The sequence below is a fragment of the Muntiacus reevesi genome, chromosome 2, assembly GCF_963930625.1.
Source record: "Muntiacus reevesi chromosome 2, mMunRee1.1, whole genome shotgun sequence".
NCBI lineage: Eukaryota > Metazoa > Chordata > Mammalia > Artiodactyla > Cervidae > Muntiacus > Muntiacus reevesi.
This window is the reverse complement of record NC_089250.1, coordinates 195908221-195924138: the sequence shown is the minus strand read 5'-3', so window position 1 is coordinate 195924138 and position 15918 is coordinate 195908221. Positions and strand designations below refer to the sequence as shown.

The 15918-nt window shown below is 41.1% G+C and overlaps 1 protein-coding gene and 1 non-coding gene across 3 annotated transcripts in view; both read right to left on the bottom strand.

The window, feature by feature from the left end:
* Nucleotides 1–15918, bottom strand: part of VPS35L (VPS35 endosomal protein sorting factor like) — a 140324-nt gene that overhangs the window by 63327 nt on the left and 61079 nt on the right. For both annotated transcript variants that reach the window (XM_065924431.1, XM_065924430.1), the window contains exons 15-19: nt 7638–7684; nt 6714–6825; nt 6068–6184; nt 3090–3143; nt 51–131 (exon numbers count right to left, since the gene is read on the bottom strand). In XM_065924431.1, the coding sequence (XP_065780503.1) occupies nt 51–131; nt 3090–3143; nt 6068–6184; nt 6714–6825; nt 7638–7684 (411 nt within the window). The remainder of the gene's footprint in view (nt 1–50; nt 132–3089; nt 3144–6067; nt 6185–6713; nt 6826–7637; nt 7685–15918) is intronic.
* Nucleotides 10212–10317, bottom strand: LOC136162075 (U6 spliceosomal RNA). Its single transcript, XR_010661925.1, has one exon. It is a non-coding gene; the product is annotated as a U6 spliceosomal RNA (small nuclear RNA).

The following is a 15918-nucleotide window of genomic DNA, read 5'->3' as shown; positions in this document are numbered from 1 at the left end:
ACAGAATAAAATTCCTAACAATGTGGAAATGAGAAATATAAAGCTGTCACCTGAGGATAGGAGTCTTCAAAGGCACGATCTGGAGTCATGTGCTTGATGACATCGGCCAAAACAGTGTTCACCTCTCGTTTCTAAGAGGGGAAAAAAATCAGACCTGTATTAGACACCGCATGACAGTTGCTGACCATTTTTCTGGAAGAAAGAACTAACATTTTCAGAGTACAGCACACACCTTCCAGGGAACAGTTTCCACTACTCTGCTACAAGTAACGTCAGAGGGAAAATCCCACCCATACCACAGCCCTAAAGACAGCTATGTCTGCCCAAGTCAGGACTGAAACACCGATCTCAAGGTTCTGGAGTATTACTGTCCCAGCTTTCCCTGAGCGCTGGTGAAATCCAACGTGCCCCTTTCTGCCCGCCCATCCTGGGCCCCTCCACAGGTGCTGTGCAGAGCAGCGAGGCCCTGTGAGAAGAGCACAGGCTGGGTGACCAATGCCCACTGCACCACACTTCTGTCAGCTGCATTAGGGGCCAGCCAACTACAGCCTAAATCCACCCTGGTGCCTGTGTTCATCCAGCCCAGGAGCAAAGAATGGTTTTTACATTCACACTGAAAGAATAATATTTGGTGACAAGGAAAATTATATGAGCTTCAAATTCCTGTGTGCATAAATGAAACTTACTAGAACACAGTCACGCTCACTCATATATGGTCTACGGTTGCTTTACGTAAAGGGGGAATGATGGACACATGTATCGTAACAGAGAACACATGGTCCACAGAGTCTCAAATATAGGAATAGTGGCCTTCTACAGAAAAAGCAAGCTGATGTCCGGTCTGTATAACTGGAACAGTGAAGTTTACTGACAAGGTCAATGTGAAGCTGTGCCGCGTACAGGTCAAACGCCTGGCACATACAGCACACCATCTCAACAGCTGCCAGAATGTACTCATTAATGCTCATTAAACTCCCCAGCATGGACAGCATTGTCCCCATTGTACAGATGAGGAAGTTAAGGCTCAGAGAAGTTAAATGGCTTAGCCAGTGTCACAGCACTAAAAAAAAATCTGACAGTGGCACTGTAAGGAACCAAAGCTTCTCAGAGAAGGGGCTGATTTCAAATGTGGGATAAGAAAGTACAAGGGAGGCTGGAGCACCTTATATAGGAAGCAAGGAAGGTATCAAGAACTACAGAGAATGCGCCAGGACTCAGAAGCCAACCTAATAAAGCACTCACTGGGTAAAGGTGGGACCACTGAGCATCAGTAAGAATAATACAACTGCAAGGATTGATACACAGCAAATATATTTCAACCCAAGAGTCCCTAAAGATACCAACAGCAACTACTACTCACTGGTCACCTTTGGGGATGCTAGGGGATTGACTCATTCTAAAAACTAGTGAGTAACAAGGACAAAAATGAGCAGTTTGCCTTTCTGCACAAACTGTACCTCAGGGTAACCAAATATGTGGTGTGAAAAGTTTCTCTTTATATCAACACAAATATTCCAGCTAACAAATACAGGAGAAATGATAATAACTCTGAAAATCACTATTTTGTAACCCATGATAAACCATGAGATGAATGCACTTTGGTGGCCGCTCATGTCATGGAGAAACAACCAAATACCATGAGCCTTCCAGGAGAAGCAACACACCAGCACCCATGGTGTCAGAAAGTCGAATACAAGGCTAATGAAGTCTCCTGTCTCCAGAACTAACAGCCGATTTACAGGAAACACAGGAGGCAGAGGAACATTGTAACACCACCACAGGGATGCCTCTGGCCAGTCCAAACTGGGAAACTCTACAGGACAAAGGACCCGATTTCTCCAATAAATAAATAACAGAGTAAAAAAGGAGAGGAACAGGGAAGGAAGGAAAGAAAGAGGGGAAGAGAGGGAACTTAAAGGTTAAAAGGACTCGAATTTAAAAGTGTTTTACAACATATGTGCTAGCCCATTTTAATCCTGACTGAACAAACAAAGTATGAAAAACTTATGAGACAGCTAGGGGAAATCTGAATATTTATCAAGTTTCAATGGTATTAAAAGATAATTAATTTTCTTGGTTAGGATAATATATTGAGATTTTGTTTCAGAAAAGGAAATTCTACATCAGAGCTATACACTGAAATAGTGGCTGGAAAAACACGATGATTAAGCTGTGCTTCAAAATAATCCAGGGGTGGGGAGAAGGGGTAAGGCACAAATGAAACAGCATTTGTCCTAAGTTGGTCACTTCTGGGTAATGAGTACAATAGACATCATACCCTAGAAGTTTCCAAAAAACAAAAACTGGATGACAGAGAGAAAATTAACAGACTAACATTTACAATAATGCTCAAAATGAGGCAAAACCCATTTCTGGAGTTAAGAGGCCAGATGGTATTTATGTTCAACTTCCAAGGTCATGACTGAGAGGGAAGTATGGGGGGCTTCAGGTTGGGGTGGGGATGGGAAGTTATTTCTTTATCTGGACCATGATTCCCTGGGTGTATCAGTGAAGATTCACTGAACAGCAAACTTAACTGTTTCTGTAAGCTTTCTTCATCTAGGTTAAACTTCAATATTTTTTAAAGTTGATTAAAATAAACACCTGGCAACAGGATTTGAAACCACTTCTACCTGCTTCTAAAGTCTCTGCTCATTGACAAGACCACTATCTCCCAAACTGGGCTTCTAGTCTGGGTCTAGGGAAAGAAGCATCTTTGTTTGCTTAGAAAAAAATTAAATTACAAGCAAATCAAATATGTTTGGGAAACACTGCTGACTAGACTTCCATGGAAAGTCACAAAGAACTTTAACAATAAGCATCTAAGGTGTATTGTGGTGGAAAAAAAAAATCTGCTTAACTCTGTAAAAGCAGTATTTCCCAAAGTTACAGGTAAGTGTGAACCTTTTTGTTATAGTTCACATATTAATACCTCATTACATTACACTATAAAGGGTGCAATTTTCATAAATTAAGGATAATTAGCATCACAAAATTCATAAAGGTCTATGCTAGACTTATTCACAATTATGAACATGAAAAAAATACACAGGACACAATACCACAAAGACAATACACAGTACACATACCGTGAAATGCTTGCAGGTGTACTCCACCCACACTTCAGCACAATTAATGTAGTCCTACAAAGAGAAAGCAAAAACGGCTTTACAATTGACCTTATGGCAAAAACTCATAATGCACAAATTCCTTAAGGGCTCTGAAACTACTGATAGCGATTTCAAGAGTCATGTACAGAAAACCCTGGCCCATTAATAAATTCTACCCCTGAGACGTGAGATGAGAAAATATAAATTGCCTGAAACTAATTTAGACTTTCATTCCAGAATCACTACTTGGGCCAAAACAGAAATCTAGGAAGCTCTGCCCCACCTGGAGAACGGGAGAGCTGCGGGGCAGCAGAGAAAACAGTTATCATCACGTCTCAAGGACCATGGATCTGGTTGAAAATTCAAGCATTGTTTAAGATGTGACACTTGAAATGTCCTGAGAAAAAACAGGCCTCCTGCCTTTAAAAAGAAACCATTTGTCCTAGAGAGGGGAGATGTATATATGTTGTAAAAGGGTTAAGAAAGCAGAAAGGTTTTAGGTAAGAAAGGATGTGTTAGATTCAAATAGAAAAGATAATGAGATGGTTATGGAAACGGTGATGACCAACTTAGTAAGGCTGTCTGCTCCAGAAAACACGCAAATGGGAGAAAAGGGCCAAGGAAAAATAGAATCCGGGCTTCCCTGGCAGTCCAGCGGTTAAGCCTCCAGGCTCCCAACGCAGGGGCCATGCGTTCGAACTCTGGTCAGGGAACTAAGATCCCACGTGTCACAAGGCGCTGCCAAGGAAAAACAAAGGAAAAATAGAATCTACACGGATACCTCTTCTGTTCTGACACTCCACAGAAAAGAAAGAAGAAAGGGGAGGGGAGAAAACACTCTCATTCACACAAGAAGAGACAGGAATATTCTAAGGTCTAACAGGAATGCTAACAAGGACTTAATAAGGAGAGTATGAAGTTAAAGACTGAAGAAAATTGTTATTATGAGCTTTTGATGCAAGGTTGCTTTGAAGTCCTGAAGTACAGGAACCAGAGGCCCAGAGGTTTTTAACTTAAATATCCTAAATAAGCTGTTTTCATTAGCGAATCAGTTAGGTTAAACAGAGAATTTCAATAGCTGGAGTTTAGCAAGGATTCTGCTGAAAATAGGTATAGGAAATGGCAACCCACTCCAGTATTCTCGCCTGGAAAATTCCATGAACAGAAGAGCCTGGCAGGCTATACTCCATGGGGCAAAGAGTCAGGCATGACTGACTGAGCACAACATAGGTAGACAATTTTGTAAATAAGCTCCTAATTTTCCTAAATTATACCATTGTTCTTAATACACTTTCATAAATGTGGTGATTAACAAGGGCTTATTTTAAAATGTATTTATTTGACCAGGTCTTAGTTGCAGCATGTGGATCTTTTAATTGCGGAATGTGGGATTTAGTTCCCTGACCAAGGATCAAACCTGGGCCCCCCACATTGGGAGCATATAGTCTTAGCAACTGGACCACCAGCAAAGTCCCCAGCAAGGGGTTTATAACTGGGTTCATTTTAATATTTCCTTCTCAATAAATGATCCAATCAAATGCTACATCCATATTCACTTACTCGTTGTGTTACAGTCTGAATGTCTATATCCCCCTTGAACGTATATGTTGAAATCTTAGCCCTTGATGCGATGATATTAGGAGGTAAGAGTTTTGGGCAGTGGTTAGGTCATGAGGGTGGAGACCCTGTGAATGGAATTAGTGCCCTTGTAAAAGAGACCCTAGAGAGGTCTTCCTCCCTCTCTTTCTGCCATGTGAGAAGGAGAAGCTGGCAGTCTGCATCCTGGAAGAGGATCCTCATCAGAACCCAATCATGCTTTGTTGTTGTTGATTTGCTACATCATGTCTGGCTCTTTGCAACTCCATGGACTGTAGCCCACCAGGCTCCTCTGTCCACACAATTTCCCAGGCAACAATCCTAGAGTGGCTTGCCATTTCCTTCTCCAACCTACCATGCTGGCCCCCAATTTTGTACTTCTAGCCTCCAGATCTGTGAGAAATAAATTTCCATTGTATAGAAGCCACACAGTCTATTATATGCTGTCACAACAAGCTAAATGAACAAGGACGTAGGAGAGGGTGCAGAGTATGGTGAAGTTTGGCCACAAAGACAGCCAATACCATTCCCTGATGGCAGCCACATAAATTGCTGGCATGCTTCCTAAAAGGAAGTGAGGCATAAAACCCAAACCTGCAAAACGATGACCAGCACTACAGGCATTATAGCAACTAAAATCAGTTGGTTCATCTTCCTAAGACTTCCTATGTCAGAAGTATGGGAAGAAAGATGCTTCCGCTGTCCATTCAAGGGATGGAAACTGGAACTCCCTTTTGCTAATTACCGGTTTGACTGCTGATCTTCAATTTAGAGTTATCTCAATAAATTGTTTTTTTAAAATCCAAATACAACTTGACCTTTAAACAACACAGGATTTATGGACACTGACCCTCTATGCAGTCAAAAATTATGTATAACTTATAGTCAGCCTTCTGTATCCATAATTCCTCTGTATTTGAAATGTCACTTCTGTGGATTTAACCAACCAAAGGTTATATAGTGTCAAGGTATTTACCACTGAAAGAAAAACTCCACATGTAAGTGTATCTGTGCAGTCCAAACCCATGTTGTTCAAGGGTCAACTCTGCTATAGACTGCTGCACTTAGAATGCTCTTAACAGAGCTATGGGTCTTTTCAAGTTTCAAGTATTCATAATTTTATACTTCTTGCTCATCTAAGGCCACAAGAGTAAGACATAATAGGGACACAAAAATCAAGAAATATACCTTTAAAATTTTAAGTTCTCCGTTATAGGTTGACAAACAATACAATTAAAAGAAGATTTCTTTTAAAAAAAAAAACAAGGATGATTAGTTGAAAGAGAAATTTTTTAAAAGAAAGAGCATACTACATTACTTGGGCACAAAGCAGTCAATACAAGGTGTAAACTGTCACCCACCTGTGGGTTCTTCAATTTAGTGATAACTTTCCAAGCTTCATTGAGAATCTGAAGTCGATCACTCTCAGGAGGATCAGCCAAGGCCAAGTTTAACCCCAGGGAGCGAAAAAGGAGATGCTAAGAAATATAGCAAACATTACGATCTCAGAGATTCAAAATCAGAGTAACTTAAGAAAATAAAGGAAAAGGCTATCATAGTTGGCCTATCTTAAGGTTAATCTTCCAACAACCCTTTTCTGAAGTTCTACCACAAACTTATACAAGTTAGACTGAGAGGGTCGGAATGAAGAGCTAGCTCTGCGTACTGGTCCAATCTGTGGGCCATACTATTCTCCTAGACAAAGTTTTTCATAATTAATGGATGATGATATAGTTTTAAAGATGTAAGACCAAAGTTTTTCCTAAATATTTCATAGTGAGCTAACTGGATAGATTTAGGACTCACAGAGGCCTGACTCTCAGCAATTACATGTGTCTCACAATCCCAGTCGCTAACTTGCCTTCCTCCGCACTCTTCAGAAACACAGCCTTCACCTGTTTTCCTGTTGGCCCGAGCTGCCCCCGACCCCAGACTCTCTCTCCCTGGAGAACTGTCAGGCAAACACCGCCTATCTGTTCTCCACCAAGCATGAAGTCAAGAGCTTACCTTGGGGAAACCGGACTCATCGCACTCCTTAATCATGCCAATGAAATCCATGGACCTCGTAGCAATGAACTCGGCCCGGAAAGCCGACATCACAGAGTTCAACAGCAAGGCACTGCAAGACACATATGCCCCACGTCAGCAGAGCTTCCCTTTAAGAAAGTCGCTTTCATTTTAGGATGTATGCTGTTAGAAAAGATGACTGACAGCCCTTTAATGGTAGCGTTGGGGAAAAAAAAAAGGTTGCAGTAAAAAGGCAACCTCTATAGACTAACACAGTGTTTTATGCATATTCAGAGCTTGATAAGTATTCAATTGGCTGGAAGAATGGAAAGATGGGTGGATGGATGAGTGAATGGGTGCACAGATCAATGGATGGATGGTAAATAAGAAAGTAATCAAATCCATTTAAACAGAAGAAACAGAGGGAGCCTTCAGTGCACTAATAAAATTAAACATTAAGTAACAACACTGATCCAAGCTGCAAATATATATCCATGTCTCTTATGAAAAGCACTGTTCTAGGACCTAGGGACATAGTGGTGAACAAACCCCGCTCCAGGCTCCTCACCTACCACTGAAAGGAGAATGGAGGAGAAATCTCTTATGCCTAGAAGACATGAATTCCAGTTTATCCTGACTTTATCACTTCTCACAGCCCCACAGGGAAAGCACTGCTATTATACCCATTTTACAGATGAAGAGATGGGAGACACAGAAAGGTCAAAGCAAGTGACCCAAGGTCATACAGCTAAGAAAGAGTGGAGCCAATATCAGAAGCCAGGCAACTGGACTGCAGCATTCGTGAGGTCAGGTACTACCCTGCCGCTCTGTAGGCCTCCTGCCCGTGCAAGCATGCCAAGCTCAAAAAAAAAAGCAACTGACTCTATTTTCAAACACAGGCTTTATGAATTTCAAAATACTTACTTGTTTCCTAGCTTCTTACATCTCTCCATCATCTCTGTTAGCAGAGCCTAATTAAAAAAAAAAAAAAAAAACTATCAAGTTGGGGGATTTAAAGTAACACTTCTCATGAGCAGATTTGCAAAGTAATACTTTAAAATAAATGTGGTCATTTACATACCATTTTCTATAATTCTCAGTGCTTGGTAGGATGGGGAGGATGGAGGAGAAAACAAGTTCATTCTTGTGGCATTTAGTATAATGGGTAAGAGCTAGGGCCCTGTTCTCACACACCACTGGGTTCAAATCCAGTCTCACCAACTACTTTTCTTCATCTGTAGGCAGATGATATAGCTGGTACCATGCCACCTGCAGATTCCTACAGGACAATGAGAGTGGTACCACTCATGCTCTAGGGTACCAGTGAGAATGAAATTTGCTTTGCTCCCTACCTCTCCTAAGATCCCCTGGAGAAGGGAACAGCTCATCCACTCCAATATTCTGGCCTGGAGAATTCCATGGACTGTACAGTCCGCGGGGTTGCACAGAGTTGGACACAACTGAGTGATTTTCGCTTTCACTTTCCACCTCTTCTAGACCCCAGTGTTCCTTCCCTTTCATGAGGTGTCTGTAGAATTCTAAGTAAAATGAGTAACAAACATTGGGCCAGTACTTGGTGCTGGCCAGTCACAGGGAGAAGCACTTGACAGTCATGCTCCCACTTCTCACAACCCCTATGGGGCAGGCTCTCAGTTCTCCCACTTCACAGATGAGAAACCAAGCTACTGAACAGTGGCGTGGCTGGGCCACGATGACATGGCTAGTTATGGTGGGTTGGACGTGACCTGGGAAGTCTGGCATCAAAGGCCATGCTCTTCACTACACTTCCTCTCAAGTACATTTTGAAGCATTTTTTTTTCCCCAAAAGAAAATAAATGTTTTACTCATTGGAATACTATTAATGGCTTTAGAGCTATCTTAAGACAATTATGCATCTTTAAAAGAGCTCTTGTTGTTAAGAAAATCAATAGAAAAAAGTATCCCATAGCGCAGTGGTTTGGGGAAAGTTTCAAACGGCACAGACAAGGTCAATCCCAAGACAAAAGAGCTGATAACAATAGCCTTGACACTGAGCACTCACCAGGCACCCAGCAGGAGGCACTGGGCTTTCCTGGTAGCTCAATGGGTAAAGAATCCGCCTGCAATGCAGGAGACCCCGGTTCAATTCCTGGGTTGGGAAGATCCCCTGGAGAAGGGATAGGCTATCCAATCCAATATCCTGGCCTGGAGAATTCCATGGACTGTATAGGCCAGAGAGTCACAAAGAGTCAGACACAACTGAGTGATTTTTACTTTCACTGGAGTGCTTTTTATGTCTTTTCCCATTCACTCTTCCCAATGGCCTTTGACACCATGTCTGTTATCCCTACTTTACAGATGAGGAAGCCAAAACTCAGCTGGGTTGAACCACTTCCTACTAAATGGCAGAAATGAGATCTGTACCCAAGTCTGCCCTGGACATCAAAAATAAAATGAGTCTTTTTTAGTGCAATTCCACTCTTTTCAGTTGTGTCCTTCCATGTCCTGGTGTCCCTGAATAACTAAAGTGATTGTTGACTGTGGGGATACTATCAACACCCCAGAACCCTTATTTTATTCAGATTTCTGTCTTTGTCCAACAAAAATCAGGTTGGGTCCTGTTCTAAAGTAAATTATGTTCCCTCCATTCATATGTTGAAGCCCTAACCTGCAATGTGACTGTGTTCAGAGATAAGGTTTTTAAAGGAGTTAATTAATACCAGGTGAGGTCATAAGGGTGCAGCCCTAATCCAATAGGACTGCTGTCCTTATAAGAAGAGGAAGAGAGGCTAGGGACACACATGCACAGATGAGAAGATCAGGCGAAGACACAGTGAGAAGACGGGTCTGCAAGTCAAGGAGAAAAGTCTTGCCACAAACCAACCCAGCTGGCACCGTGATCTTGGACTTTCCAGCCTCCAAAACACTGAGAAGATAAATTTTTGTTGTTTAAAGACACTCAGTCTATCATGGAAGCCTGCTAATATCTGAATCCACTAACTCCAAGTTAATGGTGTTAGAAGGTGGAGCCTTTGGAGGTGATTAGGTCTTAAGGATGGAGCCCTCATAAATGCAATCAGTGCCCTTATAAAAGCAGCCCAAGAAAGCTCTCTTGTCCCTTCTGCCATGTGAGCACACAGCCAGAAGATAAATCTATGAACCAGGAAGTAGGCCCTCACCAGATACTGTATCTGAGAGCATCCTGATCTTGGACTTCCAGCCTCCAGAACCATTAGAAATAAATTTCTGTTATTTATAATCTACCCACTATGTGATGTTTTGTTACAGCTGCCTGAACATACTAAGCAAACTAACACAGGCCCAAGTCAATCACGGTGGTCTCATTCCCCTTGCAAGTGGTAGGTTTAGACAGGGCACATGACCGATTTCCTGCTACTGAGATGGGGGCTTAGAGGAAAGTTTTCTTGTTCTTTTTTTTTTTTAATTCATAATTAGATATAGGTTATTTTTATAGTTTTATTTTTGTGTACAGATTTGCTTAACAATCACTCGATTTCTAAAAATATGGAACGCTTCACAAATTTGCATGTCATCCTGCACAGGGGCCATGCTAATCTTCTCTGTATCGTTCCAATTTTAGTATCTGTACTGCCGAAGCGAGCACAGTTTTCTTGTTCTCAAATAGGAACTGGAGGAACTGAAGACTCCCCATCTTCCTGCCTCTGGATTCTGCCATGTCTGGGCATGATGCCTGCAATGGCTATAGCCACTTTGCTGCTATCTGGTGACGGCAGAGCAGAGAGAACAGAACTTGCCTGGCCCAGGGCCTTCATTTGTTTTTCAAGTTATCTTTGTAGGGCCAGTTAAGTGTTCCTTGCAGCCAAAGCATCCCAACTGATGATAAGATTGACAATGTCACAAAAGGCCTCCCTAACCCATTCACAGGGGATTCAATATTTGAAAAGTCATTCATGAAGAACAGTATCAAAGTGGTTCCTGGGAAGGCTGAAAAAGAGATGTTCTTATAACGATCACATTGATACTCCTCAACACACACAAATAACCACTCATTCAACACCTGCCTGTGAGGTAACAGCAATGTTACTGCTGTTGTTCAGTCACCAAGTTGTGTCCAACTCTTTGCTGCCCCGTGGACTGCAGCACACCAGGCTTCCCTGTTCTTCATCATTTCCCAGAGTTTGCTCAAACTCATGCTCATCACGTCAGTGATGCCATCCAACCATCTCATCCTCTGTTGTCCCCTTCTCCTCCTGCCCTCAGTCTTTTCCAGCATCAGGGTCTCTAACAATAAGCCATTATTCTAGACTGGGAATAGGGCAGTGAGGAAATCAAGACAGAAATACATGCCCTTGGGCGGCTTATTATCTCATACACACACATGTGCACACATGCACACACACACATATACACATACACAAATGAATGAGAAAACCTTGGTCCAGCACTTCTGAAAAGACAGAACAGGACAGATGCTAACATACGGACAAAATGTTCTGGCCATTAAGACAAACGCCTTAAAAGCTCTCTTTTCACAGGAGATGAACACATTAAAAATGCATCCAAGAATATAACTTAAAAAAGGCTGAAAAAAAAAAAAAAAAAAAGGCTGCATTGTCATTACCCTAGTGTCCAAAGAGCCAAATGGTTATAGACTCCAGGAAGATCTATTAGCGGTTATTAATTTTTTTTTTTCCAGAGAAGTGACAGGATTGACTACTTTTGGCAAGAAGAAGAGGAACAACAGTTCAAACCAGTTTGAGATCGAAACAAGCCTCGTGTTGGCTGAGATAAAAACACTGAAAAACTTGCAGCTCAGAATATATATTTACAGACACATCAGAACTTGAACTTTCATTAGGACCCTACACTTATTTGGTTGTATATTTGCTTTTTATAAAAATTATAAAAATAAGAAGTGCCTTTGGACAGAAGTTCAAACAATACCATCATGTATCAAAATTAAATAAGCATGCCCTCACTCCCAATTCCCTCTTGCTAAGGATCATCAGTGTCAACATTTGGTGTCTAATCTTTCAAGGCCTTTGTCTATATTCTATGAATATATAGCTTTTGTTGTAGAAGACTTGTTTTACAAAAATGGATACTCACTATATGGACTATTAATATGGAGAGACAATTTGCCTTTTTTGCTCAAGAATGGCATGGGTCTCCCTCCTCCCATGTTAGTACTCATAATGCCCAAGGAATTCACAACCATGTTTATAACGTTATTTTTCAAACTGCTCCAAATTGATGAAGTTTTTGAAATGCTTTATTTGTAATCAACTATAGACTCATAAGAAACTGCAAGAATAGTACAGGTGCTGGTTACCCATCACTAAGCTTCCCTGATGGTGACATCTTACATAGCTATAGTGTATTGTCAAAGTTGAGAAACTGATATTGTTGCTGCTGCTGCTAAGTCGCTTTAGTTGTGTCCGACTCTGTGCGACCCCATAGATGGCAGCCCACCAGACTCTCCCGTCCCTGGGATTCTCCAGGCAAGAACACTGGAGTGGGTTGCCATTTCCTTCTCCAGTGCATGAAAGTGAAAAGTGAAAGTGAAGTCACACAGTCGTGTCTGACTCTTAGCGACCCCATGGACTGCAGCCCACCAGGCTCCTTTGTCCATGGGATTTTCCAGGCAAGAGTACTGGAGTGGGGTGCCATGGCCTTCTCCAGAGAAACTGATATTGGTATAATATTAATATAATTAACTAGACTGTTTCACCAGATTGTTCATGTACCTTTTTTTGGGGGGGGGGGAAGGATACATCTTTGTGATATTTCATTAACATATTTCACTTTGCATAGCCACCATATCTAAAGTTGTCTCCAGATTAGGGTTGTTCACCCACTACAGAAGTACAGGAAAAGAAAAAAGTTGGGTCAATAACACATTTATGTTTTCTAACAGGGGAGGAACTTGTGGTTAGAACTCTGCACTTCCAACTGCAGGGGCTATAAGTTTGATCCCTGATCTGGGAACTAGGATCCCACATGCCACAACTCAGCAAAAAAGAAAATAATAATAAATAATTAAAATAATCTTGAAAAAATAACATATTTCTAAGCTAAGATACACTCATATGCAGCCCAGACTGCTCTAGAGATGTGTAATTCTACTTTTAATAAGTAAATGTGCTTACAATCAGTCTTTACAATTATTGCTCCATTAAAAAGTAAACTAAATAATACATGTATCATATTTTCATTGTTTTTCTAGATGAAACAAACATGTAAACAGTAGGCAAAATCATAAACTAATCTTAAAAGATAAAACCTCTTTCCTGTAATCCAGAGTTAATGTGGCTTAAGTCTCAAAGGAATAAAATATGTCAATGTGAATAAAAAGAACTTTTATATTGCAGACATTAAAAGGAGAATTGTTTATACTTTTTCCTATTATTTACCTTTCTCTGGGGTTTCTTCCCTAATTCAAAAGAATGAAAACAACACACATGTATGCTTGAGAGGGATTAATCAATGACCAACACTGGTCTTAGATTTGCATTGCTAGTCAAATTGCATTTTAGAACGTTTTAAAGGGCAGTTTACATTAATAGTCAACAAAACAGCCTGAAATGCATTAATTGGGTGCAAACTCAAAAATGACTGAATGATCTCTGTTTGTTTCCAAGGCAAACCATTCAATATCACAGTAATCCAAGTCTATGCCCCAACCAATAAAGCTGAAGTTGAACGGTTCTATGAAGACCTACAAGACCATCTAGAACTAACAAGCAAAAAAGATGTCCTTTTCAACATAGGGGACTGTAATGCAAAAGTAGGAAGTCAAGAGATACCTAGAGTAACAGGCAAATTTGGCCTTGGAGTACAAAATGAAGCAGGGCAAAGGCTAATAGAGTTTTGCCAAGAGAATGCCCTGGTTATAGCAAACACCCTCTTCCAACAACACAAGAGAAGCCTCTACACGTGGACATCACCAGATGGTCAATACCGAAATCAGATTGATTATATTCTCTGCAGCCAAAGATGGAGAAGCTCTATATAATCAGCAAAAACAAGACTGGGAGCTGACTGTGGCTCATATCATGAACTCCTTATTGTCAAATTCAGACTGAAATTGAAGAAAGTAGGGGAAACTACTAGACCATTCAGGTAAGACCTAAATCAAATCTCTTATGATTATACAGTGGAAGTAACAAATAGAGTCAAAGGATTAGATTTGATAGACAGAGAGCCTGAAGAACTATGGATGGAGGTTTGTGACACTGTACAGGAGGCAGTGATCAAGACCATCCCCAAGAAAAAGAAATGCAAAAAGGCAAAATGGTTGTCTGAGAAGGTCTTACAAATGGCTAAGAAGAGAAGTGAAAGGCAAAGGAGAAAAGGAAAGATATACTCATTTGAATGCAGAGTTCCAAAGAATAGCAAGGAGAGATAAGAAAGCCTTCCTCAGCAATCAGTGCAAAGAAATAGAGGAAAACAATAGAATGAGAAAGACTAGAGATCTCTTCAAGAAAATTAGAGATACCAAGGGACTATTTCATGCAAAGATAAGCACAATAAATGACAGAAACGGTATAGATCTAACAGAAGCAGAAGATATTCAAAAGAGGTGGCAAGAATACACAGAAGAACTATACAAAAAATATCTTGATGACCCAGATAACTATGATAGTGTGATCACTCACTTAGAGCCAGACATCCTGGAGTGCGAAGTCAAGTGGGCCTTAGGAAGCATCACTAGTATAAAGCTAGTAGAAGTGATAGAATTCCAGTTGAGCTATTTCAAATCCTAAAAGATGATGCTGTTAAAGTGCAACACTCAATATGCCAGCAAATGTGGAAAACTCAGCGGTGGCCACAGGACTGGAAAAGGTCAATTTTTATTCCAAACCAAAAGAAAGGCAATGCCAAAGAATGCTCAAACTACTGCATAGTTGCACTCAAACACACACTAGCAAAGTAATGCTCAAAATTCTGCAAGCCAGGCTTCAACAGTATGTGAGCACTGAACTTCCACATGTTCAAGCTGGATTTGGAAAAAGCAGAGGAACCAGAGTTCAAATTGCCAACATCCGATGGATCACAGAAAAAGCAAGAGAGTTTCAGAAAAACATCTACTTCTGCCTTACTGACTACACCAAAGCCTTTGACTGTGTAGATCACAGCAAATTGTGGAAAATTCTTCAAGAGATGGAAATACCAGACCGACTTACCTGCCTCCTGAGAAATCTGTATGCAGGTCAAGAAGCAACAATCAGAACCAGACAGGCAACAACAGACTGGTTCCAAAACAGGAAAGGAGTACAACAAGGCTGTATATTGTCACCCTGCTTATTTAATTTATATGCAGAGTACATCATGTGAAATGCTGGGCTGGATGAAGCACAAGCTGGAATCAAGACTGCCAGGAGAAATATCAATAACCTCAGACACACAGGTGACACCATCTTTGTGGCAGAAACATAGAGGAACTAAAGAGCCTCTTGATGAAAGTGAAACAGAAGAGTCAAAAAGTTGGCTTAAAACTCAACATTCAAAAAACTAAGATCCTGGCATCCGGTACCATCATTTCATGGCAAATAGATGGGAAAACAATGCAAACAGTGATAGACTTTATTTTCTTGGGCTCCAAAATCACTGCAGATGGTGACTGCAGCCATGAAATAAAAGACGCTTGCTCCTTGGAAGAAAAGCTATGACAAACCTAGACAGCATATTAAAAAGCAGAGTCATTAGTTTGCTGACAAAGGTCCATATAGTCAAGGCTATGGTTTTTCCAGTAGCCATGTATGGATGTGAGAGCAGGACCTTAAAGAAAGCTGAGTGCTGAAGAATTGATGCTTTTGAACTGTGGTGTTGCTGACGATTCTTGAGAGTCTCTTGGACTGCAAGGAGATCAAACCAGTCAATCCTAAAGGAAATCAGTCTTAAATATTCATTGGAAGGACTGATGCTGACATTGAAACTGCAATACTTTGGCAACCTGATGCGAAGAACCGATTCACTGCAAAAGACCCTGATGCTGGGAAAGATCAAAGGTAGGAGAAGGAGATGACAGAGGATGGGATGGTTGGATGGCATTACTGACTCAACGGACACGAGTTTGAGCAAGCTCCGGGAGTTGGTGAAGGACAGGGAAGCCTGGCATGCTTCAGTTCATAGGTTCACATAGAGTCAGACACGACTGAGTGACTGAACTGAACTGAACTTATATTAATAGTCAGACCACTGGAGGAGCAGTCCCATGGGTCAATTTGTTTAAGTCTCACTT